Genomic DNA, 27,508 nt, shown 5'->3' with positions numbered 1-27,508 from the left:
ACAGTAATGGGTGTACAGGGAGTACAGTAGGGGCTGATAATGCATCCTTGTGGGTGGGGGGAGGCTGCAGTGTTTAGTGCTATTGTGGAGGAGGTACAGTTTCTGTGGGTCAGAAAGCTAAGCAGGACAGATAAAGGGAAACCAGTTGTTGTAATATATTTGAATTTTCAGACAGTAAAGAGGTACCAGACACGAAGCTACTTAAAATAAGAGCCGGGGGGTGTTGATCGTAGTATAGTAGCATGGATAGTAGTATATTAGCTGGCTAACTGATAGAAGGTTGGGGTAAGGGAGGCAGTTTGAGAATGACAACCTACAGCTAAAGGAATGTCACAGGGATCAGTGCTGGAGCCACCGTCTTTTACAATATATATTCAAATAACTCCTCAGAGGCCAGGGCATCCTTTATTTACACCTGGAGAATCCTTGACCCTGATCCAGCTCCCTCAAAACCGACTCTCAGAGTGAACTGTGCGTCAGCCAAGGCTCCCTGATTGGACCAGATGAACAGCTCCAATCAGGGAATGCCTGTACTGCTCGTTAATACAAAGTTTTTCACTGTACACGTGACAATAAATCAATCTATCAGTTGCTTCCTCAAAAAATTCTCGTATATGTGTCAGGCCTCATTTTCCTTTATGGCCTGTTCCGACTCTAATAACGTTATGTATTTCTATTTTGCAATTTCATCCTTTATAATCGTCCCTCATATTTTTACAGTAACAAACATTAAACTTTGCTGATCTATAGTTACCTGTTGTCTTCTTTCATTTCATTTTGAAATAAAGGTGTTACATTGTAGACAGGCAGGAGGCTGGAAGAACACACCAAGCCAGGCAGCATCAGGAGGTGGAGAGGTCAACGTTTCGGGTGTAACTGTTCTTCAAGACTGGGGGTGGGTGTGGGGGAAGCTGCAGATAAAGGGGTGGGGGTGGGGGGATGGGGGAGGTATTTGAGTGGGGAGAGGAGCGAAGGGGTGAGGCAGTGATAGGTGAACACGGGTGGAGGGTACGACCTGATTGGTCGATGGGATAGACGAATCCGGTTGGTGGGTGATAGACAGGAGGAAGTGAGGGCTGCAGATGCTGGAGAGTCAGAGTTGAAAGGTGTGGCGCTGGAAAAGCACAGCCAGTCAGGCAGCATCCGAGGAGCAGGAAAGTCGACGTTTCAGGGAATTCCTGATGAAGGGCGTATGCTCGAAATGTTGACTCTCCTGCTCCTATCTACCTGCGACTCCACTTTCAAGGAGCTATGAACCTGCACTCCAAGGTCTCTTTGTTCAGCAACACTCCCTAGGACCTTAACATTAAGTGTATAAGTCCTGCTAAGATTTGCTTTCCCAAAATGCAGCACCTCGCATTTATCTAAATTAAACTCCATCTGCCACTTCTCAGCCCATTGGCCCATCTGTGTTTCTCTTCCATTCCGTCTTGCTGCTCCCCACTCAGTGTCTCTCTCGGTGACTTCCCACACTCCCATCCTGCTGTCCATTTGTATTTAAAAAGAGAAGCCCCTGCCTGTTAATGCCCCAAGTTAGTCAGAAACCCCCTTACCACAGTGAGGGCATCAGAAGGAAACCAAGTGATGCTGATCCTGCAAATACTTGTGCCGTGATATCACATTTCGCACTAATTAATGGCAATTGTAACGACTTAGAATTCCAGTTAATAGTTCTTCAATACCAACTGACAGCTGTTAGCTTGCACGGATCTGACAGATTCTGCCAGAAGTGTAAAGGAACCAAGTGTCTAGTGAGACAGTGGACAGGAAGGAAATAGTATTAACAGGGTCACAGACTAAGGGTACGGGATAAGCCATTTTAGACTGAGGTGAAGAGAAATTTCTTCAATGGTGAGCCTGTGGGATTTTCTGCCACTGAAAGGGGTCGAGGTAAAAGCATTGAATGTTTTCAAGAAAGAGTTAGCGGTCAAAAGGTACGGGGAGAAAGCTGGAACAGGGTACACGAATGGTCATATTGCTGGATAGGATCCTCCTGCACCTATATTGCATGATTCTATGTTTTATAAGAAAATAGTGCTGTTTGAATGAATAGGATTAAATGCTGACAAATCACAAGGGCCTGGTAATCTACATCCCCAAAGTATTAAAGGAAATGGCTCTGGAAATATTGGATGCATTGGTGGTCACCTACCAAAAATTCTATAGACTCCAGAGCAGTTGCAACAGATTGAGGATGGCAAACGTAACCCCGTTATTTAAAAAGTGAGGAGAGAAAAACAGATAATTTCAGAATTAGCATGTCAAGCCCAGTGAGTCTTCTTCAGAACTATTCAGAAGGAGGGTGACTAGAGTCAATGTACACCCTGTTGTCTCTCCACAGATGCTGCTTATCCTGCTGACGTTCTCCGGCAATTTATGCTTTGGTTTGTATGGACGAGCCCCTGTTCATGACCTTGGTTACCTCTTCAAAAAAGGTTCATAATGCATCAGCTGTGATATCCTTGGACAGCAGGGAGGTTTCAGGGTCTGAATAGCCAACTCCTGCTCTTACTTCTGAAGCATGATGGATCCTTTACGAATCCACGCTGGCACTCTGTGATCCACTGAAAAACATGGTGGCACAGTGGTGAGCACTGCTGCCTCACAGCACCAGAGACCTGGGTTCAATTCCCGCCTCAGGCGACTGACTGTGTGGAGTTTGCACATTCTCCCCGTGTCTGCGGGGGTTTCCTCCGGGTGCTCCGGTTTCCTCCCACAGTCCAAAGATGTGCAGGTTAGGTGAATTGGCCGTGCTAAATTGCCCGTAGTGTTAGGTAAGGGGTAAATGTAGGGGTATGGGTGGGTTGCACTTCGGCGGGTTGGTGTGGACTTGTTGGGCCGAAGGGCCTGTTTCCACACTGTAATCTAATCTAATTTACGGAATTTGCCAAACATAGACGACAGGCTAACTGGGATCGGCCATTCCCTGGTTTGCCTCTTTAGTACAACAGTGTATGAAATTCTCTCACCAAGTGAAACAGCTCTCTGTCGGCCAAGGTCACTTGGTGCGACAGAATTCTTAAAAAAAATTTTTTAAAGCTTTTCATCTTGTATTTAACAGAACCAAGACAAGAATGGCAAATTTCACAATCACGATCGTTGTGCTACATAAATTTCTGTAACTGTACAAAATAGAAATGCTGTTGCTCTTCATTTTGCAACTCTTGCAAATTGTCCTGATCAGAGCCAGACACATTGCAGCAACAGACTATGACTTGTCTTCAGCAATACTCTGTTAGAAATGTAAAACCCTGTCTTTAAATGCACATTTAAGGGAAACTGCATAGATTATTACTTAACATTTTTAAAAATCCATTGTGTTAAGGAAAAGTAACTTTGAATTTTCCCAAACGTTTTATCAAAGTTATACAGAAAGAGACATAAGGACGAAGGTCCTCAGTGTTTGGTGAGACAATACAGTTTATGGAGTCATACAGCCAGGAAACAGACCCTTTGGTCCAACTAATCCAACCTGACCGTATTCCTCAACCAAAATAGTCTTATCCGTGTCTGCTGAAGTTTTGCTATCTTGAAGGGGGCTGGGCAAATGCAAGTTGTTGTTGTAAAATAACTCTAGTTGTGAGTTTAAAAAGTGGCTTCCCTCACTGCAGTTGTATGCACTCAAAGTGAAAGAAGATCTAGGACTTTCAGTATTGCTACTAGGTCAGTGAAGTAGAGTTGATGCACTTAACTAGTTCAGTGACAATGGATGCCTTTGTTAACCAGGACACTGGTTAAAATGACTGCACTTGCATTCAGCTCTGTACTTGCAGCCTGGATATGAATGGCTTGTTTCTGCAAAAAGCACATCGGTTACAATACCAAGCAATCTCTGTTGTTTCTCATAAGGTGAGCAAAGAACTAAATCACACAAAGTTTCAAGCGTAAAGTTGAAATGGACGTTCACAAGAATGAGGCTTCTTATCCAATTGCGGTGGTTGAGTCCCGTCGCTGTCGTCATGGGCAGTGGGTGGCTAACACTTACCACTCAGCTCGAGAAGGTTCGGTGTCACCTCAAAATCACAATCCATCTTTGTAAGCACTTGGGAGCCTCTGCCATGATTAATGCTGGGAACTGCACAAAGACAGACTGCCCCGTAGCTTTGTGATCTGTTTACTCGGTCACAACCCAGACACAAAGCCAGAAACAGTTCACATTGCACAAGTCTAATCAGGCTCCACCGAGTCACTTGAAGTTTCACTTCCAGCTTATGCACCAAACCTAACAATCACACTGACACAGTATTTCTCCGAGTGATAGCAGAATGGGACGTGGGCTCATGTGGCTGAGAATCTTTGTTCCCATGTCAAGCTTCTTCAACGAGTGGTTCTCAGAGCCAACTTTTAATGGGGGGGGGGGGGATTTAAACTGGACTGTTTCAGGATGTCATAGGAACATCACAGCAACTCCTGTGCTGCTGCACTGGGTTATCAACAGTCACTCCAATGTGGATACCACCACATTTCAGCATTGTTACACAGTCTCTGTTGTCTTGCAGTGAGTTCTCCCAAATTTTCTCTCCTTTTCCGAAAGCAGCCAGCTCAAAAACAAAAGAGACAGATATGACGCTCACACAATCCTTTAGCTGCAGTAACTATTAAACTGTGGGTGCATCACAGTAGAGCCTGACCTCTCCTCTCCATTTTATGGACTGCGTGTGTCTCCAGCTGGGTCAGCGTTTATTATCCAACCATAATTGCCCCCGAGAAGGGGACAGTGAGCTGCCGTCTCAAACTGCTGCAGTCTGTGTGACTGGGGGGTGTGTGCATCCACTGGGAGTGATGGCTCTCCAGCATTGCAGGTTTCCTCCTATGCTTCAGCATCTGACCTATCAGCATTACCTTTCTTACTTTTCTCCCTCTGTTGTTGGTTCAGTGTCCATGCTCAACATTCCAATGGAGTTCCAACCACGCCACAGAAATGAAGAAGTTCTGTAAAGCCCTGTAAAGGTTTGAGCTGTAAAATCTGCAAATGTTTGTAAATCTATGGATGAACGTAATGTTTGTTGCGGTGATGAATGCAACGGTTAAATTGCAATTCTCAAATAGGTAACAATACAGTTAATTTGACCTTCGACCTTCCTTTGACATGTCGCTTGGCCATTGAGGTAGGGCTATTCAGAATATTTCAGTGAGTTTACCCTCAATATATCCCAGCAACAATCCAGACTAAAAGCACAAACAAGTTGTTTCCAATCTCTGCGACAAGAGGACAAGAGACAGAGACATTGCTCAAACTCAGTGCAAAAGCAGAGCCACAGTGGTCATGAAAAAACAGTAGACAGCAATACTGTATCTGGTCAAGTACATCAAAGACCCACTGCCCTTAATCAAATACAACGTGTGAAACTGTTCATGTCCCCTTTCATTTGAAACACATTGGTATGAGCTACCTCTATGTTCTGCAAGGTTGCTTATGAAGAAAAGGCATTCATCTTCATTTGAAGAACAGTCCATTGTGTGGTTCTGCGTCTTCCAGGAGTAATCTGCATGTTGGGATTGCTTAGGGCATGAAAGGTAAACTGAGCCACGTCCCTCCAGGACGAAAATGTGATTCGGATCTTGACTCGTGCCCTGTGAGGAATGGTAAAACGCAACTAGGAATAAAAGAAACCAAAACCATTAGCACTTCATCGTATGAAAGCTGCCTTCAGAGTCTCTGGTATGAGAATACTTGAGATCTGACAATTCAGACACCTCAAAAGAGCCATAAACATTCAGATCACCAAAGGATCTGAGCCTTTATCCTTGATAGCATTAATCTCTTTGACAGAACAATCCAAACTGATCCCACTGCACCACACTGTCCCCGGGCGCAGAATGCTCCTCAGCTTCAAACTGTTCTGCAATGACCTTTGAAGGGGAACTTGCAAAGTGGTCTTCCCATGTGTCTGTTCCCTCGCCCTTGCGGGTGGTACAGTTCACGGGTTTGGAAGGTGCTGTCTAAGAGTCTTGTTGAGTTGCTGCAGTGCATCTTGTCGCTGGTACACCCTGCTGCCCCTATAGGTCAGTGATCTACCCATTACTGATCAAACCATCGTGCTGGCTGCATTGTCCTGATGCTGCACTGAATATTCCATTCCCAACACTGTGACATTCCCATTCCCACTGGGGAACAATCCCGATCAGCCTAGCTCCAGTTTGTTGCTGCTAATTCACACAGGTTTAACCAGCCAGATGCTGTTCCCTCCATCCCCAACACCAACATATCCCCCTCTCCCCCTCCACCACGTTGGTCTGTGGGAAACAGTGTAAATAAATCATGCAGCTCCAGCCCTTCACAGAAGCCCACCCCCCCCCCCAGTTACAATCCCCTCCGAAGTAGGGGTCAATTTCACATTTCTATCTGGTGGGGGACCTACGTGACTGGGTGGAAGTTCAATTTGTCACCTTTCCCGAATTTACTGTCCACTGAAGGAGCAGATTTCTATCGGTGACCTCAAGGACTCCGTCAGTGACAGGTTAAGTCAAATTAGTTTCCCTCACCCCCCCAGCAGCATGTGCAGCTCAGTTTGCACAGAGACTTGACGGTGTATGGGATGTTTTACAAACGGGTGACTGAAGCAAAGGTCATCGCAGAACAGAAAATAAAAAAAAGGTTTGGAGACCTCTGCAGGTCAGGCAGCATCCATGGAGAGAGAGAGCAAGCTAATGTTTCGAGTTGAGGTGACTCTTCATCATCGCAGAACAGTTTGAAGCTGAGGAGCTTTCTGAGCCCAGGGGACAGTGCAGGGCAGTGGGAGAACCCAAGCATTTCAAAAGCGTTGGATGCCACTTCAAAACTTCAAACAAATGTAACAGTTTGGAATGTTAAAATGCAAAGTGATTACAATATCTTTTGGAAGCGGTTGCAGTTTTAGTCAGAAACGTTTCTGATTATTTTGTGTCTCTTGTGATTGAGCTGCTCAGTGAAATCATCCACTCATTGTAACAAGTGACCTTCATCACTGCTGTGCTGTTGTGAGCGATAACTTTGAAATGAACTGAGGCACTGATTCTGTGGCCAGATCAATAAGAGCGAGAATCGCTGTACTCTCTCTCAGCGGAATCTCACCTCTTTCTGAAGGGCATTTCTTGAGATCACCATTTTCAGGGTCTTGGATAAGGTAGCTGTGAAAATAAATACAATGCTGAGGTAAGTCTGCGTGCTACAGTTCTCCCCTCTGTGAGGTTAGTCACAGGACATTAATGCTTTCACAGCCTTCACATTCCAAAGGGAGATTATCAGCAGGGCACCGTTCGCCTTCATTTCAAAAGAAAATCAGTGCTTTTCCAGTTGCCTCTTACATGTCTTGGTTTACAAAATATTTTCGGGACGAGGGAGATTCTGCTGCCCATGTCCTGACTCGGAGTACTCTTCACCGATCGTTCCAGTGCCCAGTGATCTCCACTGGCTTCCAGTGCACTCTCAAACCCAGATTGGTGCCGTTTAATGGGAATTGTACTGGGTAATGGGGATTCAACTAAACAATGGACACTACACTGGGTAACATGGGTGCTACTGGGTAACTAGCATTCTCCTGCACATTCTAAAGGATGTTTAATGGGTATTGCACTGGGGGCTGCGGAACGATTGTACTGGGCACTGTAACAGCCATTTATGGATAACTGTAGAACATCTTAAAACATTTTGTAGCCAGTGAAGTACTTTTGAAAGTGTTGTCATCTTCCTAATGTAGGAAGTGTGGCAGCTGGCCTGTGCACAGCAAGCTCCCACCAGCAGCAGTGAAATGTCGAGCTGGTAAGCTGACTTCAGTGACTTTGTCTGAGGGGCAAGTATTGGTGATGGGAGAGACCCACATCCCATGTGTCATCAAAACAATGTCACAGGATCTTCTACATCCCCCTGAGGAGACAGCAAGGAGTTCAGTTTAAGGTCACACCATAATGGAGGTAACCCCGAGGGCTTGAGGGCTACACTGAATTGTCAGCCTCGATTAGTTTCCCATGGGAGAGCAGAAGATGGGCTTTGGAAAAAATAATGAAAAGGGGTTTGAAATATGGAAAATGGTTCCCCATACGTACCTGAAGTGAGATGTGACAGGGACACAATTCTTCTCTCTGGCATCCCAAGCACAGTAAGGGTCCCTGGCCATAACGCAGCTTTCACAGCTTTCATTATATTTTTCACACTGCCTCAGTGAGAACCGAAAGACCTCTTTAGCAGTGGTAATGTACAGAAGTTTCTAGAAAATCAAGTTAAAAAAAAAATGTTTGACTGCCGTTTTTCCTTAAAGCAGAGAGAAAAAAAAAATCCTTGTCCAGGTTTTCATTTTCAGGTCAGGTGGATGACCCCTTGACCTTTGTACTTACAGCTTCAGAGTCCAGGGACATTGATGAGATTGGTCCTGGCTCCTTTAGAATCGCAAGTTCTGAAATGATGAAGACTGACTGTCCGATTTCCAGAACCTTCTGGATTTTACCATCTCCTGCGGGGAGAAAAGCGAGACTCAGCGTTTCAATAATGTCAAAAACCGGCGAATTCACATTCCTCATGATTGGACATCTGTCAGCGGAAGTCTCTAGAATGATCAAAAGCCCCCGTGTGAGAAAACAAGTTTAATATGAAAAGCTAAGTCACATGATCTCAATGGAGCCAATAGTAATCGTGGGGTCTTTAACTCATCCTGGGCCACTTGGGGCCTTGGTTTAACATCGAAACAAATGCCACCATGCCCAATTTTACATTCAACACACAACAGAAATTTAATCAATCTTTCATTGACTGACAAAACTAGAAATAAAATGTAAGGCCATTCATCCCATGAAGTTCATTCTGTCATTTTACTGGGTTTTGAGTTCACTTATACCAGAAAAAAAAAAGCTTTCTTTTCGTCAAATTTACATTCACTCGAGGTCAGATAGCAAATTCCTGTCAAATCCTGATGCATTCTGGGCATTAGATTAGATTACTTACAGTGTGGAAACAGGCCCTTCGGCCCAACAAGTCCACACCGCCCCGCCGAAGCGTAACCCACCCATACCCCTACATCTACATTTACCCCTTACCTAACACTATGGGCAATTTAGCATGGCCAATTCACCTGACCTGCACATCTTTGGAGTGTGGGAGGAAACCGGAGCACCCGGAGGAAACCCACGCAGACACGGGGAGAACGTGCAAACTCCACACAGTCAGTCGCCTGAGGCGGGAATTGAACCCGGGTCTCAGGCGCTGTGAGGCAGCAGTGCTAACCACTGTGCCACCGTGCCGCCCACATTATTCTTTGGATCATTATTCTACTGGAGAGATATCAAGTTCTGCTTATTTGTATTTTCCTCCAGTGTTCGATCACAATTTGTAAGGCAATGTGCCATTGAGACACAGAAGTATTACCGTGTCACTTCTAGATCAATAATATCCTTCACAAAACAGCAATCTGCCAGAGAGTTGAACAGAGAACAGAATTCAGGTCTAATGTTGGGGTGGACTTAACATCCCTGAAGCAAGGGTGAATTCACAGTGATATTCTATACACTGGCAGACTGACATCACTGGCATAGGAAAACTGAGTAAAAACGATATCTGACAGCCAATACTGCCAGATGTTGAGAAAGGGATTCTCCCAATGGTCCTGGACAACATTTTTCTCTCTCTTGATCAACAACTAAATATGAAAATGTGGTCATTCATCTCATTGATGCCAATTGGAACTCTGTTTACGAACTGGCTGCAGTCGCTGCGTAATTAACCACAGCTTCACTTCAAAACCAATCACTTGGCTGGGAAAAGGTTTAGGACGTTGTGATGCGGGTAAAGGTGCTATATAAATGCAAGTCCGTTCCTTGCTCATCCTAGCACAGTGCTACACAATGAACAGTCTTTGACTGGTTGACTCCTACATTGGGGTAACATGGATGTTCGATTTTGGTTTCTCAACGCAGAGCCCCTTTCAAAGTTACTCAGTTCCAAACTTTCCAAAAGAGCCATCGAACGTCACATCAGAAGTAGCCCATTCAGCCCATCAGCCCTGCTCTGTACGAGGTTTACTTGTATTCTTTGATGGGATGTGACATCACGGACAAGTCAGCATTTGTTGCTCAATTTGAACTGACCTTGCTTAACCCTTGCAGAGGTTAGCCATTGGATGCAAAAGTAGGCCAGATAAGGTCAGGATGATAGATTTCCTTCCGAAAGGTATAACTGATGGTAACTTCGTGGGCACCATCACTGAGACTAGTTCTATATTCCAGATCTATCAAGTGTGGGATTTGATTCCCTGTCTCCAGGGCATTACCACAAGGCCACCACTTCCTCTTTGTATATTATATGGAGTAGGGAGCAAGAGGAAATGATAAGGAAAACTATGAACACAGCGGCACAAACAGAGAGTATTTCCACCCATACCACCTTCAGGAAACAAAATAGAATGGGAAGATCCTACAGCCATAAAGATTCACTCATGGAAAGACCTGAAATTTTATCCCACTGTCGAAAGCCTCCATTTGAAGAGATGATGGAAGTGGATTCAAAGTCACGTATTCAAATGAGAATTGGATAAATACATGAAGTTAACGGTTCCCCGGCAACACCAAGTGAGTGGGATAAATTGGATAGAGGAGAGGGACTGAGCTGTGTAATTCTGTGGGGTGTCCCATTATGCTTTATTTTGGCACAGATGAGAATCAATGTGTCGGGTATCAAGTTATTTACAAGGGGCGTTTGGTATGCTTTCCTTTATTGGTCAGAATATTGAGTACAGGAGTTGGGAGGTCATGTTGCGGCTGTACAGGATATTGGTTAGGTCACTGTTGGAATATTGCGTGCAATTCTGGTCTCCTTCCAATCGGAAAGATGTTGTGAAACCTGAAAGGATTCAGAAAAGATTTACAAGGATGTTGTCAGAGTTGGAGGATTTGAGCTGTAGGGAGAGGCTGAACAGGCTAGGGCTGTTTTCCCTGGAGTGTTGGAGGCTGAGGGGTGACCTTATAGAGGTTTACAAAATTATGAGGGGCATGGATAGGATAAATAGACAAAGTCTCTTCCCTGGGATTGGGGAGTCCAGAACTAGAGGGCATAGGTTTAGGGTGAGAGGGGAAAGATATAGAAAAGACCTAAGGGGCAACTTTTTCACGCAGAGGGTGGGTACGTGTATGGAATGAGCTGCCAGAGGATGTGGTGGAGGCTGGTACAATTGCAACGTTTAAGAGGCATTTGGCTGGGTATATGAATAGGAAGGGTTTGGAGGGATATGGGCTGGGTGCTGGCAGGTGGGACTAGATTGGGTTTGGATATCTGGTCGGCATGGACTGGTTGGACCGAAGGCCAGATAAGGCATGTTTCCATGCTGTACATCTCTATGACGCTTCGGTAAAATCAGGTATTTTCTCATCTAAACAAACTGTTTGGTGGGAAGACCTACCCATGGCCAGGAAAAGGACGTAGAACACTGCTCCACTGAAGCCAACAACGGAATCCACGACGATTTTCTTGAAATGATCCTTATTCTTGAAGATGAGGGGGCTTTTTCCGATGGGATGGATTGGACTCTCCATTTCAGGATGGTGTTCCACCATTCTCAGTACTTTACTTTCCAGACTTTGAGTGTTACTCCCACACTGCAACAATGTGAGAAGAATTGAAGGCTGTAAGTTATCTAGTAACAAGATGCATTTTGGATTCCCTCAACACCATATGGTCTCCTCCCCAGTGTGAGGGACCTGAGAGAGACACACAGGCAAGACAATAAGCTATGACTTTCAAAGCCAAAGTTTCTAACAAAATCATCTCCCATTGTTGGAGGCGGGATTGCAGTCAGAGGTGAATCCAGGACTATCCCATCTCAGTCTCTACCCCACAGCCACCATTGTACCTTGGAGCTTGTCACCCCCATTACTCAGCGCATGATCACAGTGGGGGTCATGACCCACAGCTTGAGCCACTTGTTTGAAGGTATCTGTTTTTTTTTGGCGACAACTCATTTGGATCGATTTGTCCCGGGAGAAAATGAAATGTCGAAATGGTAGGGAAAAGGAATTAAAATCAAGGATCAATCTGAAAAAGGATGAATGAAAATGAGATATAGATAGTAACCATATATACATACAGCATGGAAACAGATCTCTGGTCCAACTCGTCTGTGCCGACCAGATATCCTAATCCTATCCCATTTGCCCGCACTTGGCGCATATCCCTCTAAACCCTTCCTATTCATATACCATTCCAGACGCCTTTTAAATGCTGTAATGGTACCAGCCTCCGCCACTTCCTCTGGCAGCTCATTCCATACACGTACCACCCTCTGTGTAAAAAAGCTGCCTCTTAGATCCTTTTTATATCTTTCCCCTCTCACCCTAAACCTATGCCCTCTAGTCCTGGACTCCCCCACCCCAGGGAAAAGGCGCTGTCAATTTATCCTATTCATGCCCGTCATGATTTTATAAAGTTAAAAGTCACACAACACCAGGTTATAGTCCAACAGGTTTAATTGGAAGCACACTAGCTTCCGGAGCGACGCTCCTTCATCAGGTGATTGTCCTGTGATTTTTAACTTTGTACACCCCAGTCCAACACCGGCATCTCCAAATCATGATTTTATAAACCTTTATAATGAAAGCCATGTCTTTACTGATTTATGACTGAGAACTGAACTGAGTGTTTGAGCCTATGCGGATGGATTGAAAGTTCCATGCGATTTTGTCCAGATGATGACGAGTGCGGGGAAACCTGATGGAGATCTAGACAATTATGAAGGAGTTTGACAAAGTAGACACAGTGAAGATATTTCCAAGTGCAGGGCAGTGCAGAATTAGGGGCATAAATATAAGCTGGCCACTAATATGTCAAAGAGAACAATATTGTATATTTATGAACCAATCACAAGTAAACCCAAACCAGAATTCAGAATAAGTTTCTCTAGCCAGAGAGTAGGATAAAGAATAGCGGAGATGAATAGCCTCGATGCATTTCAACGGAAGCCAGATAAACACATGGGGCAAAGAATTCAACCAATCAGAAAAGAGATAAGAAACTCGGTACCTAAATACCGTGTCAAACTAAATTTAGAAGAAAAGTAATCAGGAAAGGATTGTATTTGATCAGTTCAGGAACGTGGAGATTGGATGGAGCAGTAATTCACACTGAACATCACCCTCTGGAGTCTGTGATGGAACAGAAGAATCAAACATCTGACCTGCGGTATTGAACACACCGTCTTGGTCAGTATCCAGGACCTGTTACATCAGTAAATTCTGGGATATCAGATTTAACTGAGAGTTATTTCTCAAAGTGAGGTATTTGTACTGTGTGTGCTGCAACAGACCAGTCTTTGATGTAGACATTGTCAGCAATGTATTGTAGTCAGTTTAATTGGGGGATAAATTCCATTTAACTCTGCCTTCAATCCAATTTGAGATACTGCCCAGTTAATGAGAACCAGTAAGTGCCACTAAACCGTGTATGCTCATCTCACACTTGAATGCCAATTGTCCCATTATGAATTCTTCTGTGAACATTTATCATGGGAAGGTAAACAAAGTCAACTCTCCCACCAGGAGTGCCACTGTGGTGCCTCAGTTCAATCTCCCAGTTCCTCAGCTGGTAATGTTCCTCATCTACAAAACAAAGTCGATAGTAGGCACTGGGGAGTGTTGCCAAATAAAGGGACAGAGACGTGAAGGTTCATTGGTCCTTGAAAGTGGAGTCACAGGTGGTGAGGGCAGCGTTTGGCATGCTTGTCTTCATTGGTCAGTGAATGGATTATAGGGTCCTATGCAGGACATGGGTGGGGCCGCCTTCACAATTCCGTGTTCAATTCTCATCCGGCTGCTATTGGAAAGATGTTCAACTTGAAAGGATTCAGCACAGATTTCACTGGGATTGGAGGGTTTGAACAATAGGCAGAGGCTGAATAGGCTAGGGCTGTTTTCCCTGGAGCGGGGGAGGCTGAGGGGTGACCTTATAGAGGTTTATGAAAACATGAGAGGCGTGAGTAGGGTAAATAGCCAAGTATTTTTACCCAGAGTAGGGGAGTCCAAAACTAGACGGCATAAGTTTAAGGTGAAAGGAGAATATTTAAAAGAGGTCCTGAGGGGTAACCTTTTCATGCAGAGGGTGGTGCATGTATAGAACGAGCTGCCAGAGGAAGTGGTGGAGGCTGGTACAATTACAAAATTTACAGCATTTAAAAGGCATTTGGATGGGTACATGAATAGGTTTAGAGGGATATGCTGGCAAATGGGACTAGATTAAGTTGAGATATCTGGTGAGTGCAGTTGGATTCACTCAACTCAACTCTGCTGTTCAAATTGCTATTCTTCACTATAAATTTTAAAATTAAATGACGACTTCAAATTGACACAGAACTCCGCCACACTCCGAGACTGCTTTATCTGAAAGATTCCACACTGTGTTCACTGTCCCTGTGTAAATCCCATGCCTGAATACCTCATTTAATAATGCCATAGAAAATCCAACTCTTCTATCCTCACATAATAATTAAATCATTAATTAGACGGAAGTGTTTCAGTCGTTTTCTGGATCTGGTCAAACCAGTGCCCAAGTGAACAAGAATCAGCAGCTTCTTACCGTCCCAGGTCTTGGGTCAGGAATAGATTCAGTGAATCCTTTAAACGTGGAAGTACTGAACACATTATTAATGTCCTCCATGGAGTATGTGCAGATTGCTGACCCGTTCCTAAACACAGACAGATTATTGAGTGAAAGGTTCAATGAAAAAGGGAAATAAAACAGTTTGTACTGACTTTTCATGCAAGACCAGAAAAGTGGAAATCCAGACCTTGGTTTTCCTGAAATAGAAACAGGAAGTGCTGGAGAAACTCAGCAGGTCTGGCAGCTGTTGTGCAGAGAGAAACAGAGTTAACATTTTGAGTCCAAAGTGACACTTCTTTGGAAAAGTCTTCAATGTTTGGAAGAATCATCTATTGGACTCGAAACGTTAACTCGTTTTCTCTCTCCACAAATGCTGCCTGACCTGCTGAGTTTCTCCAGCAATTTCTGGTGTTACTCAGATTTCTAACATCTGCAATATTTTGTTTTTAATGCCGATTTCCTGCTTACTTTTAGATAAAATGTTCCCCATCCAAATGGAAGATTTTCAAAACTGCTTCCGAAGGTTTGAACTTCTCATCACTGAAGCTGCATTGGATTTGAGAGCAGGATTGGAATCTGATGGAAATTAAAGACCGCTCCTTGGACAGTGGGAGCCTGACTGATACTTCACTCTGACAGACTCTCCCAGTGCTGGCTCCATGCACTGGCCACCACAAACAACTGTAACCCCCACCCTCTCTCTCTGCCCACACGACAGCATCAATCCCGAGGTGGCTATACAGGAAGAATTAAGATTTATCAACCCTCTTTCCCCATTCCCGAATGTTTCTGACACAGCTATCTCAAAGAAACCCTGTCTACTTAACTGTGTGTTGAGGCCCACACTGTGTGACCTGGAATGAGCCCATGAATGGACTAATCTCCCTGGTGTCAATTGGGTAAACCACACCTCACTGACACACATTCCACCCTGAGTGGCCTCTTGCTCAACTGGATTCTCAAGACATCTTGTCCCACAAGGGGGTCGCGTTATTTGTATTCACTGATCATTGTCCTGGCTGTTTGAGCTGGTACAAAATCCATTGTGACTTTTTTCATATCTTGCCGACTCACCAGTTACTCTGAAAAATTCCGTAAACGCGGTCTCCACTCTGAGCAACAAAGACATCTTGAATCCTGTTGAAATGCAAGTTTTCGGACGGAACGTTACACAGCAGGCGAGCTTTCAGAAAGGTTGCCCATTTATTCTGCAGTTGGAATCGGGAGCCACCTCGGTCATTCTGTGGAGGAGAGAGATCACAGCCTGAAGTATTCCCTCAAACACACAGCAAACCCACGACAGCTGGAGTGGATCCATAATCTCCCACAGAGAGACCAGAACCAGGGACTGAGCTCCTAAGGGAAATGGCATGATAGGGGCTGTTTCGAATATCTCGCCACCTGTGGGTTAAAGGAGGGAACATTGACTAGACTTCCCGCTCGGAATCAAATTGTGACTCGGCTTGGAATGGAAGGAGGTCAGCTCAAAATTATCGTTTTGTCGCTCCAAGTTCTGGTTTTTAAAGCTGACAGAATTCTAGAGGGCAGAGGAATCTGGGTGCCCTGGTCCATGAATCACAAAGTGTTAGTGTACAGACGCAGCAAGTGATTAGGGCAGCAAATAGATTGTTGGCATTTATTGTAAAGGGAATGGAGTAAAATAGGAGGGACAATTTCCTGCAGCCTTCCAGACCTTGGTAAGACCATATCTAGAGTACTGTGTACAATTTTGGTCTCTTAGGTTCCCAACAGTATGGCAACAGGCCCAACAAGTCCATACTGATCCTCCGAAGAGTATCCCACCCAGACCCATTCCCCTACACTATTACTCTACAGTTATCCCTGACTAATACACCTTACCCACACATCCCTGAACACTATGGACAATTGAACAAGTTTTTTATTTTCTGTTTTGTCTGTGTTCTCCCCATAGTACTGGTAAAAGGTGCTGACAAATTTCAAAAATTCAGACACTCTGACTGTTCCTGTTATTGCTGCTTACAATATCAATGTCAGATGGGGCTGAACTACATAACGATGTCTTCGCTCACATTATCATTTGATAAGTGTAATTGAAACAGACCTTACTTGACCAGCTTTGAAAACCCGCGGCTGCGTTCAATCGTAGGTCAAATCTAAACCTCCTGGCCTGTCACAGGCTGGTCAGAAATGAAAAGGACATGTCTGTCAGACTCACCCACCTTACACACACGGGCAACCCGTGATATCCAGGGGTCAATGTCCAGGTTTTCTGCCAAATTCCTTTCCCAGAAGAACATCAAAATGTGGTCACCCATTGGTGACATTCCCACAAAACTGGGATCTAAACAGGAGGGAGAAGGGAAGGAAGAGGAACATGGATCAATAATATCACAACATGAAGACTCGAGGTACAGCTCAGGGGAATGCGTCTTAAATTGGGAACACGAGACACAGGAAACTAAAGCTGATTAGACTCTACCTCGAGTTGTTCTGAAAGAAAGGTTTGCATTTCTGTCGCAATATTTGTTTCCTTGGTCTATCCCAAAGCGCTTTCTGGCAAACGTCAGAAGTCTAGTTACTGTTGTAGTATTGGAGACACCACAGACAATTTACTCAATGTCAGCTCCCACAAATACCAAAGGCATAAATGATCAAATTGTGTTTTGTAACGTTGATGAAGAGATAAATATTCACCAAGACACAGGGGAAAAAATAAGTATCATTGGATCGTTTATATCAATTATGATCCCAAAGAAGACCACCACATTTTGTTGTAATCTGGTTGCAGCCCACGAACTTCAATTTCGTTTTAAGTGGATGAAGTTCGAGGCCTACAACATATAAAACTACAGGTTTCCCCCACTTTGCAAATGTTCGCTTTACGCAGTTTTGCTTTTACAAAAGACCTACATTAGTACCTGCTTTCACGAAGCCAAAGAGGATTTTTGCTTTTATGTGAAACGGTGATACTTTTTCCATGTAAATCACGCACCTTTGCTTTACGCCATTTCTGGCAAAGGAAAGGTTTCCTAGGAATGCTCTACTTTCGGATGGTGGGGGCTACCTGTATACAATTTATATTCTAGCATCCAATTTTAACACAGGATAACAAAGGACTGATAGACAAACTGTGGTCAAACGCCCCACAGAGCACACCAAGTAGCAAATGCAGTCAAGATGGTTCCCATGGATATCTAAGCAATACCCTCCCTAAGATTGCGAGTAACCAAATCTCATTGAAACTTTGCCTCCTTTACAAGGGATTCTAAATCTTCATGTCTGAGGACCTATCCTTGGAATTCCCATAAGAACCAGTCACTGAGCCACTGATTGCTCATGTTCTGCCTGTTGAATCTCTACTCCTGAGGCTGTGTTCTACTGGATTCCCAAGGTTGCACTTCAGCACGCATTCCTGGGCACAACTCCAGCTCTTTCACACTGAGACAGATAATCCAAACTGGCACTGCCCCTGGCTTCTCTGGGCTCCCATATTTACTGCACCAAGCAAACATTGCCTGCGGGCTTCCCTCACCCTGAACTCTCAGCTGCTCTGAAATATCAAAGGTTCCCATGGCTTATTCTGAGCTCAAACCCCCAGCCACCTTCTGTTGCTTCTCAGTTCCTCACAATTTCCACCAAGTCTGAACTGCACGGAGACTGCTGGCAATGGAGCCCTTGCTGAATGGAACCTTTATTCTGATGTTGTGTGCCCAGCAGTTGCAAGAAGGTTCGATCATTTCTGACCAACACCAGTTCAACTTCTCTAACTCTCGCTCCCTGACTAAAACTGTCTCTGACCTACGATCTGCTCTTCGGTAAATCTTGTACCGATTAGGGTGACTTATCAAAACTCTCCAGGAAAATTCCATCATTTTTAATAATCATAGAGTCAGAGAGCTGTACAGCACAGAAACAGACCCTTCAGTCCAACTTGTCCATGCCAGATATCCCAACCCAATCTAATCCCACCTGCCAGCACCCGGCCCATATCCCTCCAAACCCTTCCTATTCATATACCTAACCAGATGCCTTTTAAATACTGTAATTGTAACCAGCCTCCACCACTTCCTCTGGCAGCTCATTCCATACACGTACCACCCTCTGTGTGTGAAAAAAGTTGCCCCTTAGGTCTCTTTTATATCTTTCCCCTCTCACCCTAAACCTATGCCCCTCTAGTTCTGGACTCCCCCAGCCCAGGGAAGAGACTTTGTCTATTTATCTTATCCATGCCCCTCATGGTTTTATAAACCTCTATATTTTATGTTCAAGGATGAGTTACTTTTATTCAATTATCAGCAAAAATCAGCATTCTTAATATGGAGTGTTAATGTTTTTTTTAAGATTAGATTACTTACAGTGTGGAAACAGGCCATTCAGCCCAACAAGTCCACACCGACCCGCCAAAGCGCAACCCACCCAGACCCATTCCCCTACATTTTCCCCTTCACCTAACACCACTGGCAATTTAGCATGGCCAATTCACCTGACCTGCGCATTTTGGGACTGTGGGAGGAAACCGGAGCACCCGGAGGAAACCCACACAGACACGGGGAGAATGTGCAAACTCCACACAGGCAGTTGCCGGAGGCGGGAATTGAACCTGGGTCTCTGGCGCTGTGTGTTCTTAGAGTGTAGCCTTGTCCCTGTTTCTGTCTCTTGCTCCAACTTACGCTGATGTTGGAACCACTTTCCTGGGTGATTTATTGGAAACCTGCAATAAGCCCAGTTTCTGCCACAGGGAAGATGTGTATGTTGCCATCTCCCTATACTGGAACATGGTGTGCTCTGAAGGTAACACGTCACAGTGAAGCAACAGTCAGACCTTTGGGAAATGGGTTTCATCACATGAGGCAGGAACAAATGCTTCAAGCACTGGAACATCTTATGGTGAAATATAGCAATCCTACAAAGCGCAAACAGATACAAGCAAACCTGATTCGATCTAAAAGGCCAGCCAAAAGATGGCACTTCTGACAGTACAGCAGTCTCTCAGTGATGCTGCGTCAACCCAGATTGTAAGGTCAAATCTCTAGGAGGTGACTTGAACCCACACAGTGAAAATTAGGGGAGCCCTGTTTTCATTCCATACAATTTCTGGGTTTGGCACTCCATCTTTTTCTCCATCCTCATTGTCTCACACTTCCCATAGGATTGTGAAAGCCTTCAACACTCTTTCCCTGATGACTTTGTGCTTATCCACCCTGCCACAGTTGGTGCAATGTTCACTGCAAGTTTCTACCATGTCCAAAATTAAAACTATTGGGCAAGATGACAGAACTTGTAGTTCCTCGTGTGGGAAACTGTCTTGTGTCATATCTCCCTAGGCCAGGGTATTACCAGCATCCTATCACTTGAGGTTTTAGCTGTAGACTTTTGCATAATAAAATAAAGTTGGGTCACAACTGCCAACACAGGAAAACCAAACAACTATTTCTCAGTACAAATGACTCACTGCGTACTCATTTTACAAACCAAGCTCAGTTGTTCTCACTGTAGACTGTGATCTCTATGTTATTCTAATTTCCTCAAATTAACTACGTCACATTTGTCACTGTATAGTGCACAAACCTGACACACATAATCATAGCTCAATAGGAGGTCGAAAGTGTTAAAATCGATAAGCCCCCTGGGATGGATGGGATTTATCCTAGGACTCACTGAGAAGCCAGGGAGGAGATTGCAGAGCCTTTGGCTTTGATCTTTATCGCGTCATGGTCTACAGGAAGACTGGAGGGTAGCAAATGTTGTCAGAGCTGAAAATGTGTTGCTGGAAAAGCTCAGCAGGTCAGGCAGCATCCAAGGAGCAGGAGAATCGACGTTTCGGGCATCAGCCATTCCATTCCTGAAGAAGGGCTTATGCCCGAAACGTCGATTCTCCTGCTCCTTGGATGCTGCCTGACCTGCTGCGCTTTTCCAGCAACACATTTTCAGCTCTGATCTCCAGCATCTGCAGTCCTCACTTTCCCCTAGCAAATGTTGTCCCCTTGTTCAAGAAGGGGAGTAGAGACAACTCTAGAAATTATAGACCAGTGAGCCTTACTTTGGTTGCAGGTAAAGTGTTGGAAAAGTTTATAAGAGATAGGATTTATAATCATCTAGAGAGGAATAAGTTGACTAGGGATAGTCAGCACGGTTTTGTGAAGGGTATGTCATGCCTCACAAATCTTATTGAGTTCTTTGAGATGGTGAATAAACAGGAGAATGAGGGTAAAGTGGTTGATGTGGTGTATATGGATTTCAGTAAGGCGTTTGAGAAGGTCGGCTTTTGCACAAAATATAGAGGCATGGGTGATTTAGCGGTTTGGATCAGACATTGGCTAGCTGAAAGAAGACAGAGGGTGGTGGTTGATGGGAAATGTTCATCCTGGAGTTCCGTTACCATGGTCTGTTCTGGGGCCACTGCTGTTTGTCATTTTTATAAATGACCTGACTGAGGGCGTAGAAGGATGGATTAGTAAATTTGCAGATGACAATAATCCATCACAACAATTTGTGGAGTTGTGGATAGTGCTGAAGGATATTGCAGGTTACAGAGGGATATAGATAAGCTGCAGATCTGGGCTGAGAGGTGGCAAATGGAGTTTAATGCAGAAAAATGTGAGGTCATTCACTTTGGAAGGAACAACAGGAATAAAAAGTATTGGGCTCATGGTAAGATTCTTGGCCATGTCGATGAGCAGAGAGATCTCTGTGTCCATGTGCATAAATCCCTGAAAGTTGCCACTCAGTTTTATCGAGTTGTTAAGAAGGCATATTTTGTGTTAGCTTTTTTTGGTGGAGGGATCGAATTTCGGAGCCACGAGGTCATGCTGCAGCTGTACAAAACTCTGCTTGGGAGTATAGTATTGTGTACGGTTCTGGTCACCGCATTATAGGAAGGGTGTGGAAGCTTTGGAAAGGGTTCAGAGCAGATTTACTAGGATGTTGCCCTGGTATGGAGGGAAGGAGTTATGAGGAAAGGTTGAGGGACTTGAGGCTGTTTTCATTAGAGAGAAGAAGATTGAGAGGTGACTTAATTGAGACATACAAGATAATTTAGAGGGTTAGATAGGGTAGCCTTTTTCCTTGGATGGTGATGGCTAGAATGAGGGGACATAGCTTTAAAGGGAGGAATGACAGATATAGGACAAATGACAGAAGTTGTTTCTTTACTCAGAGTAGTAGGGGTGTGGAACGCACTGCCTGCAACATGTAGTGGACTCGCCAACTTTAAAGGCATTTAATTGGTCTTTGGATAAACAGATGGATGAAAATGGACTAGTGTAGGACAGATAGGCTTCGGATTGATTCCAAAACTTTGGTGCAATATCAAGGACTGAAGGGCCTGTACTGCGCTGTAATGTTCTATGTTCTATTAACATTTATCCACTGAAACACCCCATCAGTTATTAATAACTAGTCGACCAGAGAGCATTGATCCTTGTCCTTGTGGTTCCAAATGTAGGACGTTAGTACTAAGAATTCCCTCAGTATCACAAGCTAAACCATCTCAGGCAGCTCCTAGAATAGCTGTACAAATTTGGCAAATCCAATTTGTAGCTATTAAAACTGACCATTAACACATATTCCTTTTCTGTTTCACTACCTCTATTGCCATTAGAATTCAATTTGCCTTCTGTTCTAGGCACCTTTCTTACCTCATAGAGTCATAGAGATGTACAGCGTGGAAACAGACCCTTCGGTCCAACCCGTCCATGCTGACCAGATATCCCGACCCAAACTAGTCCCACCTGCCAGCACCCGGCCCATATCCCTCCAAACCCTTCCTATTCATATACCCATCCAAATGCCTCTTAAAATGTCTGTTCCACTTTCCCCTCCCCCTTACTTTTCCTACATCATAAAACCCGTCAGCTTTCCAGATCCCTTCAATCCCAAAGAAGGGTCATACCAAACTATGTTTCTCATGCTACAAATGCTGCCAGACCTGCTGAGTTTCACCAACCCTTCCTGTTGCTGTTATAGCCAATAATTCAGTCACATGTAGGGCAGGGAAGTGTCTGATTAGTTGCTCTGATCAGTGCCCTGGTTAAAGTTCATCATTTCAAGGGGGCTATTACCGGTGGAGGGAGGTATGGTCATGGGACGTGCAGAGTCAGGAAAGCCCTCCTACCACTCTTGGCCTTCCCAGGTCTTCTGAAGCTTTCTGAGGTAATGTCCAATCCAGTACAAAGACCAGAACTCAGCTTTCAGCCCCTCCCTCCATGTGTTATGTCCCTGCCATCTGTCTTATAGACATCCAGAGAGGCCAGAGAAGTGGTCTCATCCACTTTCCATTTGGACACTGGGACCTGGGTTTTACCAAGCACATGTTTATGCGGTCAAAGGGGAATAATGACCTCAACGTTCCATCTGTCTCAAAGCAGACTGTGGCCTTCAGTTAACAACAAAAAAAAAAGGAAGTAAGCAAACATTGAGGGAACAAAAACAGACAATTCCTTGTTTAATATACAGGCATTAGCTCACCATGACAACATCACCAGCATGGTCTCGCCATACTTCAGTGCTTAAATAAAGTATCAGAGTGACACTGAATCCCCAGAGGGACATGATCTGAAATAACATGGGTGATGGGGTGGGCAGGTGGTGGGGGAAACGTGGGGGTTCAGTTGCATCAGTACCACTGCACAGGAAATGCCAGACAATTCCCAGGCCTTTATTTCCTCAGACGCCTGGTGCTTGGTTAGTGAACCGCTGACATAGAAACATAGAAAATAGGTGAAGGTGTAGGCCATTCGGCCCATCGAGCCTATACTACCATTCAATATGATCATGGCCAATCATGTAATCTCAGTATCCCACCCCCTCTTTCTCCCTCCATCCCTTTAGCCACAAGGGCCATGCCCAGCCCCCTCTTGAATACGTCTAATAAACTGGCCCCAACAGCTTCCTGTGGGAGGGAATTCCACAGGTTCACAACTCCGAGTGAAGACAATCTTCCTCATCTCAGCCCTGAATGGCTTACCCTTTATTCTTAGACTGTGACCCATAGTTCTGGACTTCCCTCGCATCAGGAACATTCTTTCTGCACCTAGTCTGTCCAGGAGAGGAAAATCACCAAAACAGTGTATTCAAAAAGAATGGGTACCCAATGAACACAGTCCGCCAATTTCTCAGCATCAAACAAGCAGACAAAATATGTCCAGGAACCCTAGCCACTCTCCCCCACAGCAAAGATATCTTGGAAATGACTGTTAGACTACTCAGGTAAAACGAAGGGCTTTTGCCCGAAACGTTGATTTCGCTGCTCGTTGGATGCTGCCTGAACTGCTGTGCTCTTCCAGCACCACTAATCCAGATGTTAGACTACTCAGTCCTTTTGGCATCATGGTAGCCCACAGACCCACCAACACACTAAAACAACAGCTAATGAACTTGAAAGACCCTGTACAGACAACGAGCAAAACTAATGTCATTTACAAAATACAATGCAAGGACTGTATCAAACGTTACATTCGACAAACAGGCAGAAAACTAGCCACCAGGATACATGAACATCAACTACCAACAAAAAGACATGACCCTCTCTCACTCGTATCCTCACATACAGATAAGGAAGAATACCACTTTGACTGGGACAACACATCCATCCTAGGACAAGCCAAACAGAGACATGCACAGGAATTCTTAGGAGTATGGCATTCCAACACATCAAGTTGGATCCCATTTACCACCCCCTGAGAAAAAGAACAGGAAATGACATCACCAACCCAAGGAAACCTAAACACATAAATAGAAAGCAGGCCATACCACCAGTGCTTCACTCGGAGGCTCACTGATGATGTTACCCAGTATGGTGATGAAATGTCTGAAAATGAACCTTCCAGCTCAGTGAGCAAACCTACATCCATTACATGTCTCTTCTTTGGCTTTAACACGATCCCTGATTTCCCTCGTTTGACATAGTTGAGCCTTTTCCCTGTTTTACTCTTATGCCAGACAGGGGTGGACAATTGTTGAAATTCATCCATGCGTTCTTCAAATTTCTGCCATTGCCTATCCACCCCTTAAGTATTCTTGGCCAGCTTATCCTTGCCAATGCATGCCTCATACCATCAAAGCTATCTTTCTTTAAGTTTAGAATCTTGGTCTCAGATTTAATGCTGTCATTCTCCACCTTCATGATGAATTCTACCATATTATGGTCACTCTTCCCCGTAGGATCTCTGATCACAAGGTTGCTAATTAGTCCTCTCTCATCACACAATACCCAGTCTAGGTTGGCCTGTTTTCTAGTTGGTTCTTTGACATCTAGTTGAGGGAACCATCCCTCATACATTTCAGGAAATCCTCCTCCATCGCATTGCTACCAGTTTAGTTAGTCCAATCAATATGCAGACTGAAGTCACCCATAATAAGTGCTGTAACTTTACTGCACAAATCTCTAAGTTCCTGTTTGATGCCATCCCTAACCTCTCAACTACTGTTTGGTGATGTGTAGACAACTCTTATTAACATTTTTGGTGTTCAACAGCTTCACCCATATAGATTTCACACTGTCCAGGCTAATGTCCTTCCTTCCTACTGTGTTAATCTCCTCCTTAACCCGCATTGCTACCCCAACTCCATTTCCTTTCCATCATTCTTTCCTGAACATTGAAAACCTCTGGATGTTGAAATTCCCAACCTTAGTCACCCTGGAGCCAGGTCTCTGTGATCCCAAGTTCGTCATATCCATTAATAATTGCTTGCGCAGTTAATTCATCCACCTTATTACAAATGCCCCTCATATTGACGATGCTCCTGAATCTAATTTCACTGTTTCCATGAGAGACTGGGTCAGAAGGTGGGGAAACAGTCACAACCTTGTAGCAGTGACCCTGGGCAAGAGATAAAGGGCGATATATGCAGGTTGAGGCATTTACCAAGGTTGACGAAAATTGATTGTGTTGACACTTACCTCTCAGCCACTTGTCAACAGAGAGTAACCATGATGGACTCCGTTTCTTAAACCTTCGAAGGTTCACATTTCCATTCTCAAATAAAGGGGCAGCTGAGTAGAGTTTTTCGCCTGTCATTGGAAGCCAAACACACACACACTCAGTGAGTGGGTCCCTGATCTCTGAACGACATGAGGGTCAATTGCAAGGGGACCCACCTTCAACCAGTGAGGTGAAGCCGTGTTTCGGACTAAAAGGACACAATCCTCGTCCAATTGGATGTCCTCCTCCATTAATGATTTCACTCAATGTGCCGTTAATCTGTAAAACCGTTGCAGTTCATCAGCATTATTATTTTCTAAAATTAACAGGTTGATCACACATCATGTCATGGCAAACAGTCATGCAGGAAGTAACTTTTACAGTAGAACCTCAATTATCTGAATGAGGTAGGCAAGGAGCATTTTGTCCAGATAGGTGATCATTCAGATAATCGATCTGATCGTAAACAACTGGTAATTTATGAGCGCCAGCTACCGAACATTTCCTGGTTATCTGGCAATGCACACCATAACGCCATTTAACCGATAGCCGAATGCCGAGTTGCCTAATGTCGTTTTTACGGGACCTTGAGATCATGTTTGGATAATCCGAAATTCAGATAATTGATGTTCGGATAATCAAGGTTGTACCATGCATCAATAGAAAGAGTTGACAAGATGGTAAAAAAAAAAAGCAATAAATATTTACCTTGTTTCCTCGAGCAATTCCTTAGAATCTGGTTTCTTGCCTCACAAAATATTTAATTGAAGTAAGTGTGCTCAGAAACAGTGCACCTGCCAAAGTAGTTGAGCGATGGGCTTATCATGATTTGATTGCGGTCTTTGAGATAATGTTTTAAACGCACAGCGATATAAAAGGGAGCGTGGGAAATTAGTTTTCTTTAAAAGGAGGAATATCATGTTCCTCAGATTGATGTCAGAGCCCAGGGACATATTTCAATGGAGTTGATGTTATTAAAGTGCTGGTTTGTAAATGAATAAGATGGTAGCAAGGAAATTATTTGGAATATTTTCTTCATTACCGGTTGCTGGATCTCCCTGAAAGTGCACAAATCCGAAATCCTGGAACTCCCTCCTTAGCAGCTCTGTGGGTGTCCGTACACCACTGCAGTGGTTCAATCAGGCAGCAGCTCACCACCAGCGTCTCCAGGGCAACTAGGGACGGACAAATAAACGCTGGCCCAACCTTCGATGCCCACATCCCATGGATGAAAAGCCCCCAGAGTACCTGCCCTGTCCCAGTTCTCTGTCCACACTGCCCTGGATCTTGATATTGGGAGATACACCAACAGAGGATGGAGCTGGGGTCGTTTCCCAGCTCTGGCTGGTTCGGAACCACTTGGCATCTGGCAGTAATGACACCATAGACGGGAAAAATGGCAAAGTGAGTAGTCACTGGCTCAAAAACTGAAGAAGCTCATTCCCCCATCAAGCACTCAGGGGGTGTGGGAGGAGGCTGGGCGAGTGGGTTAACTTTGATTTGCGGGGAATCTCAGAATAGCCATTCAATAGTTAGCCTGACCAACAGGAGGGCTGTATGACAGGCAAGAGGTCAAATCTCACCCATAAACGCTATCACCCAGGCCAGTAGATTCCTGTTCCCCTCCATCTTGTCTCTCTTTGGCCAAAGCATTAAGGTGGAAGGCTGAGTTTGGACGAATAGACATTCAACGTCAGCCAAACTATACTTACGAGTGACCAGCATTTTGGATTCCAGGCATTGGTCCCACACAGAAGAAGATGGGTTCTGTTGAATCTTTGCAGGACCATGATAACATTCTGACAGTACCCCTGAAGTTAAATGCAGACCATGAACATCGTCAAGGAAACAGCAAACTGAAGAAACCCATTAAACATGAATTTGTTTGGAATGTGTTCTGGCAGGCTACTATATAATGATGTGAAAAGTCTCAATGCCAACTCACCACAACACGCCCAACAAACTAACTGCACAATTCCAAGCTGGCTATGGCCTTGGAATAGGCCGAGGCCTGAAGGAGGCCGTTATTAAGGGGGGGGGGGGCCTCCTTCCA

General features: G+C 44.5%; 1 protein-coding gene across 1 annotated transcript in view; it reads right to left on the bottom strand.

The window, feature by feature from the left end:
- Positions 1-3,016: 3,016 nt before the first annotated feature.
- The window catches only part of LOC140458486 (semaphorin-7A-like), a 38,810-nt gene continuing 14,318 nt past the window's right edge, over positions 3,017-27,508 (bottom strand). The window contains exons 4-14 of the mRNA XM_072553151.1: positions 27,168-27,266; positions 25,632-25,734; positions 25,434-25,544; positions 16,753-16,874; positions 15,626-15,792; positions 14,528-14,636; positions 11,364-11,559; positions 8,314-8,429; positions 8,026-8,186; positions 7,055-7,110; positions 3,017-5,597 (exon numbers count right to left, since the gene is read on the bottom strand). Of these exons, the coding sequence (XP_072409252.1) occupies positions 5,239-5,597; positions 7,055-7,110; positions 8,026-8,186; positions 8,314-8,429; positions 11,364-11,559; positions 14,528-14,636; positions 15,626-15,792; positions 16,753-16,874; positions 25,434-25,544; positions 25,632-25,734; positions 27,168-27,266 (1,599 nt within the window). The 3' untranslated portion in view covers positions 3,017-5,238. The remainder of the gene's footprint in view (positions 5,598-7,054; positions 7,111-8,025; positions 8,187-8,313; positions 8,430-11,363; positions 11,560-14,527; positions 14,637-15,625; positions 15,793-16,752; positions 16,875-25,433; positions 25,545-25,631; positions 25,735-27,167; positions 27,267-27,508) is intronic.

This window comes from Chiloscyllium punctatum, chromosome 33 (assembly GCF_047496795.1).
Source record: "Chiloscyllium punctatum isolate Juve2018m chromosome 33, sChiPun1.3, whole genome shotgun sequence".
Lineage (NCBI taxonomy): Eukaryota > Metazoa > Chordata > Chondrichthyes > Orectolobiformes > Hemiscylliidae > Chiloscyllium > Chiloscyllium punctatum.
Note: the sequence above shows the minus strand (reverse complement) of the source record. Positions and strands in the feature narration are given on the sequence as shown.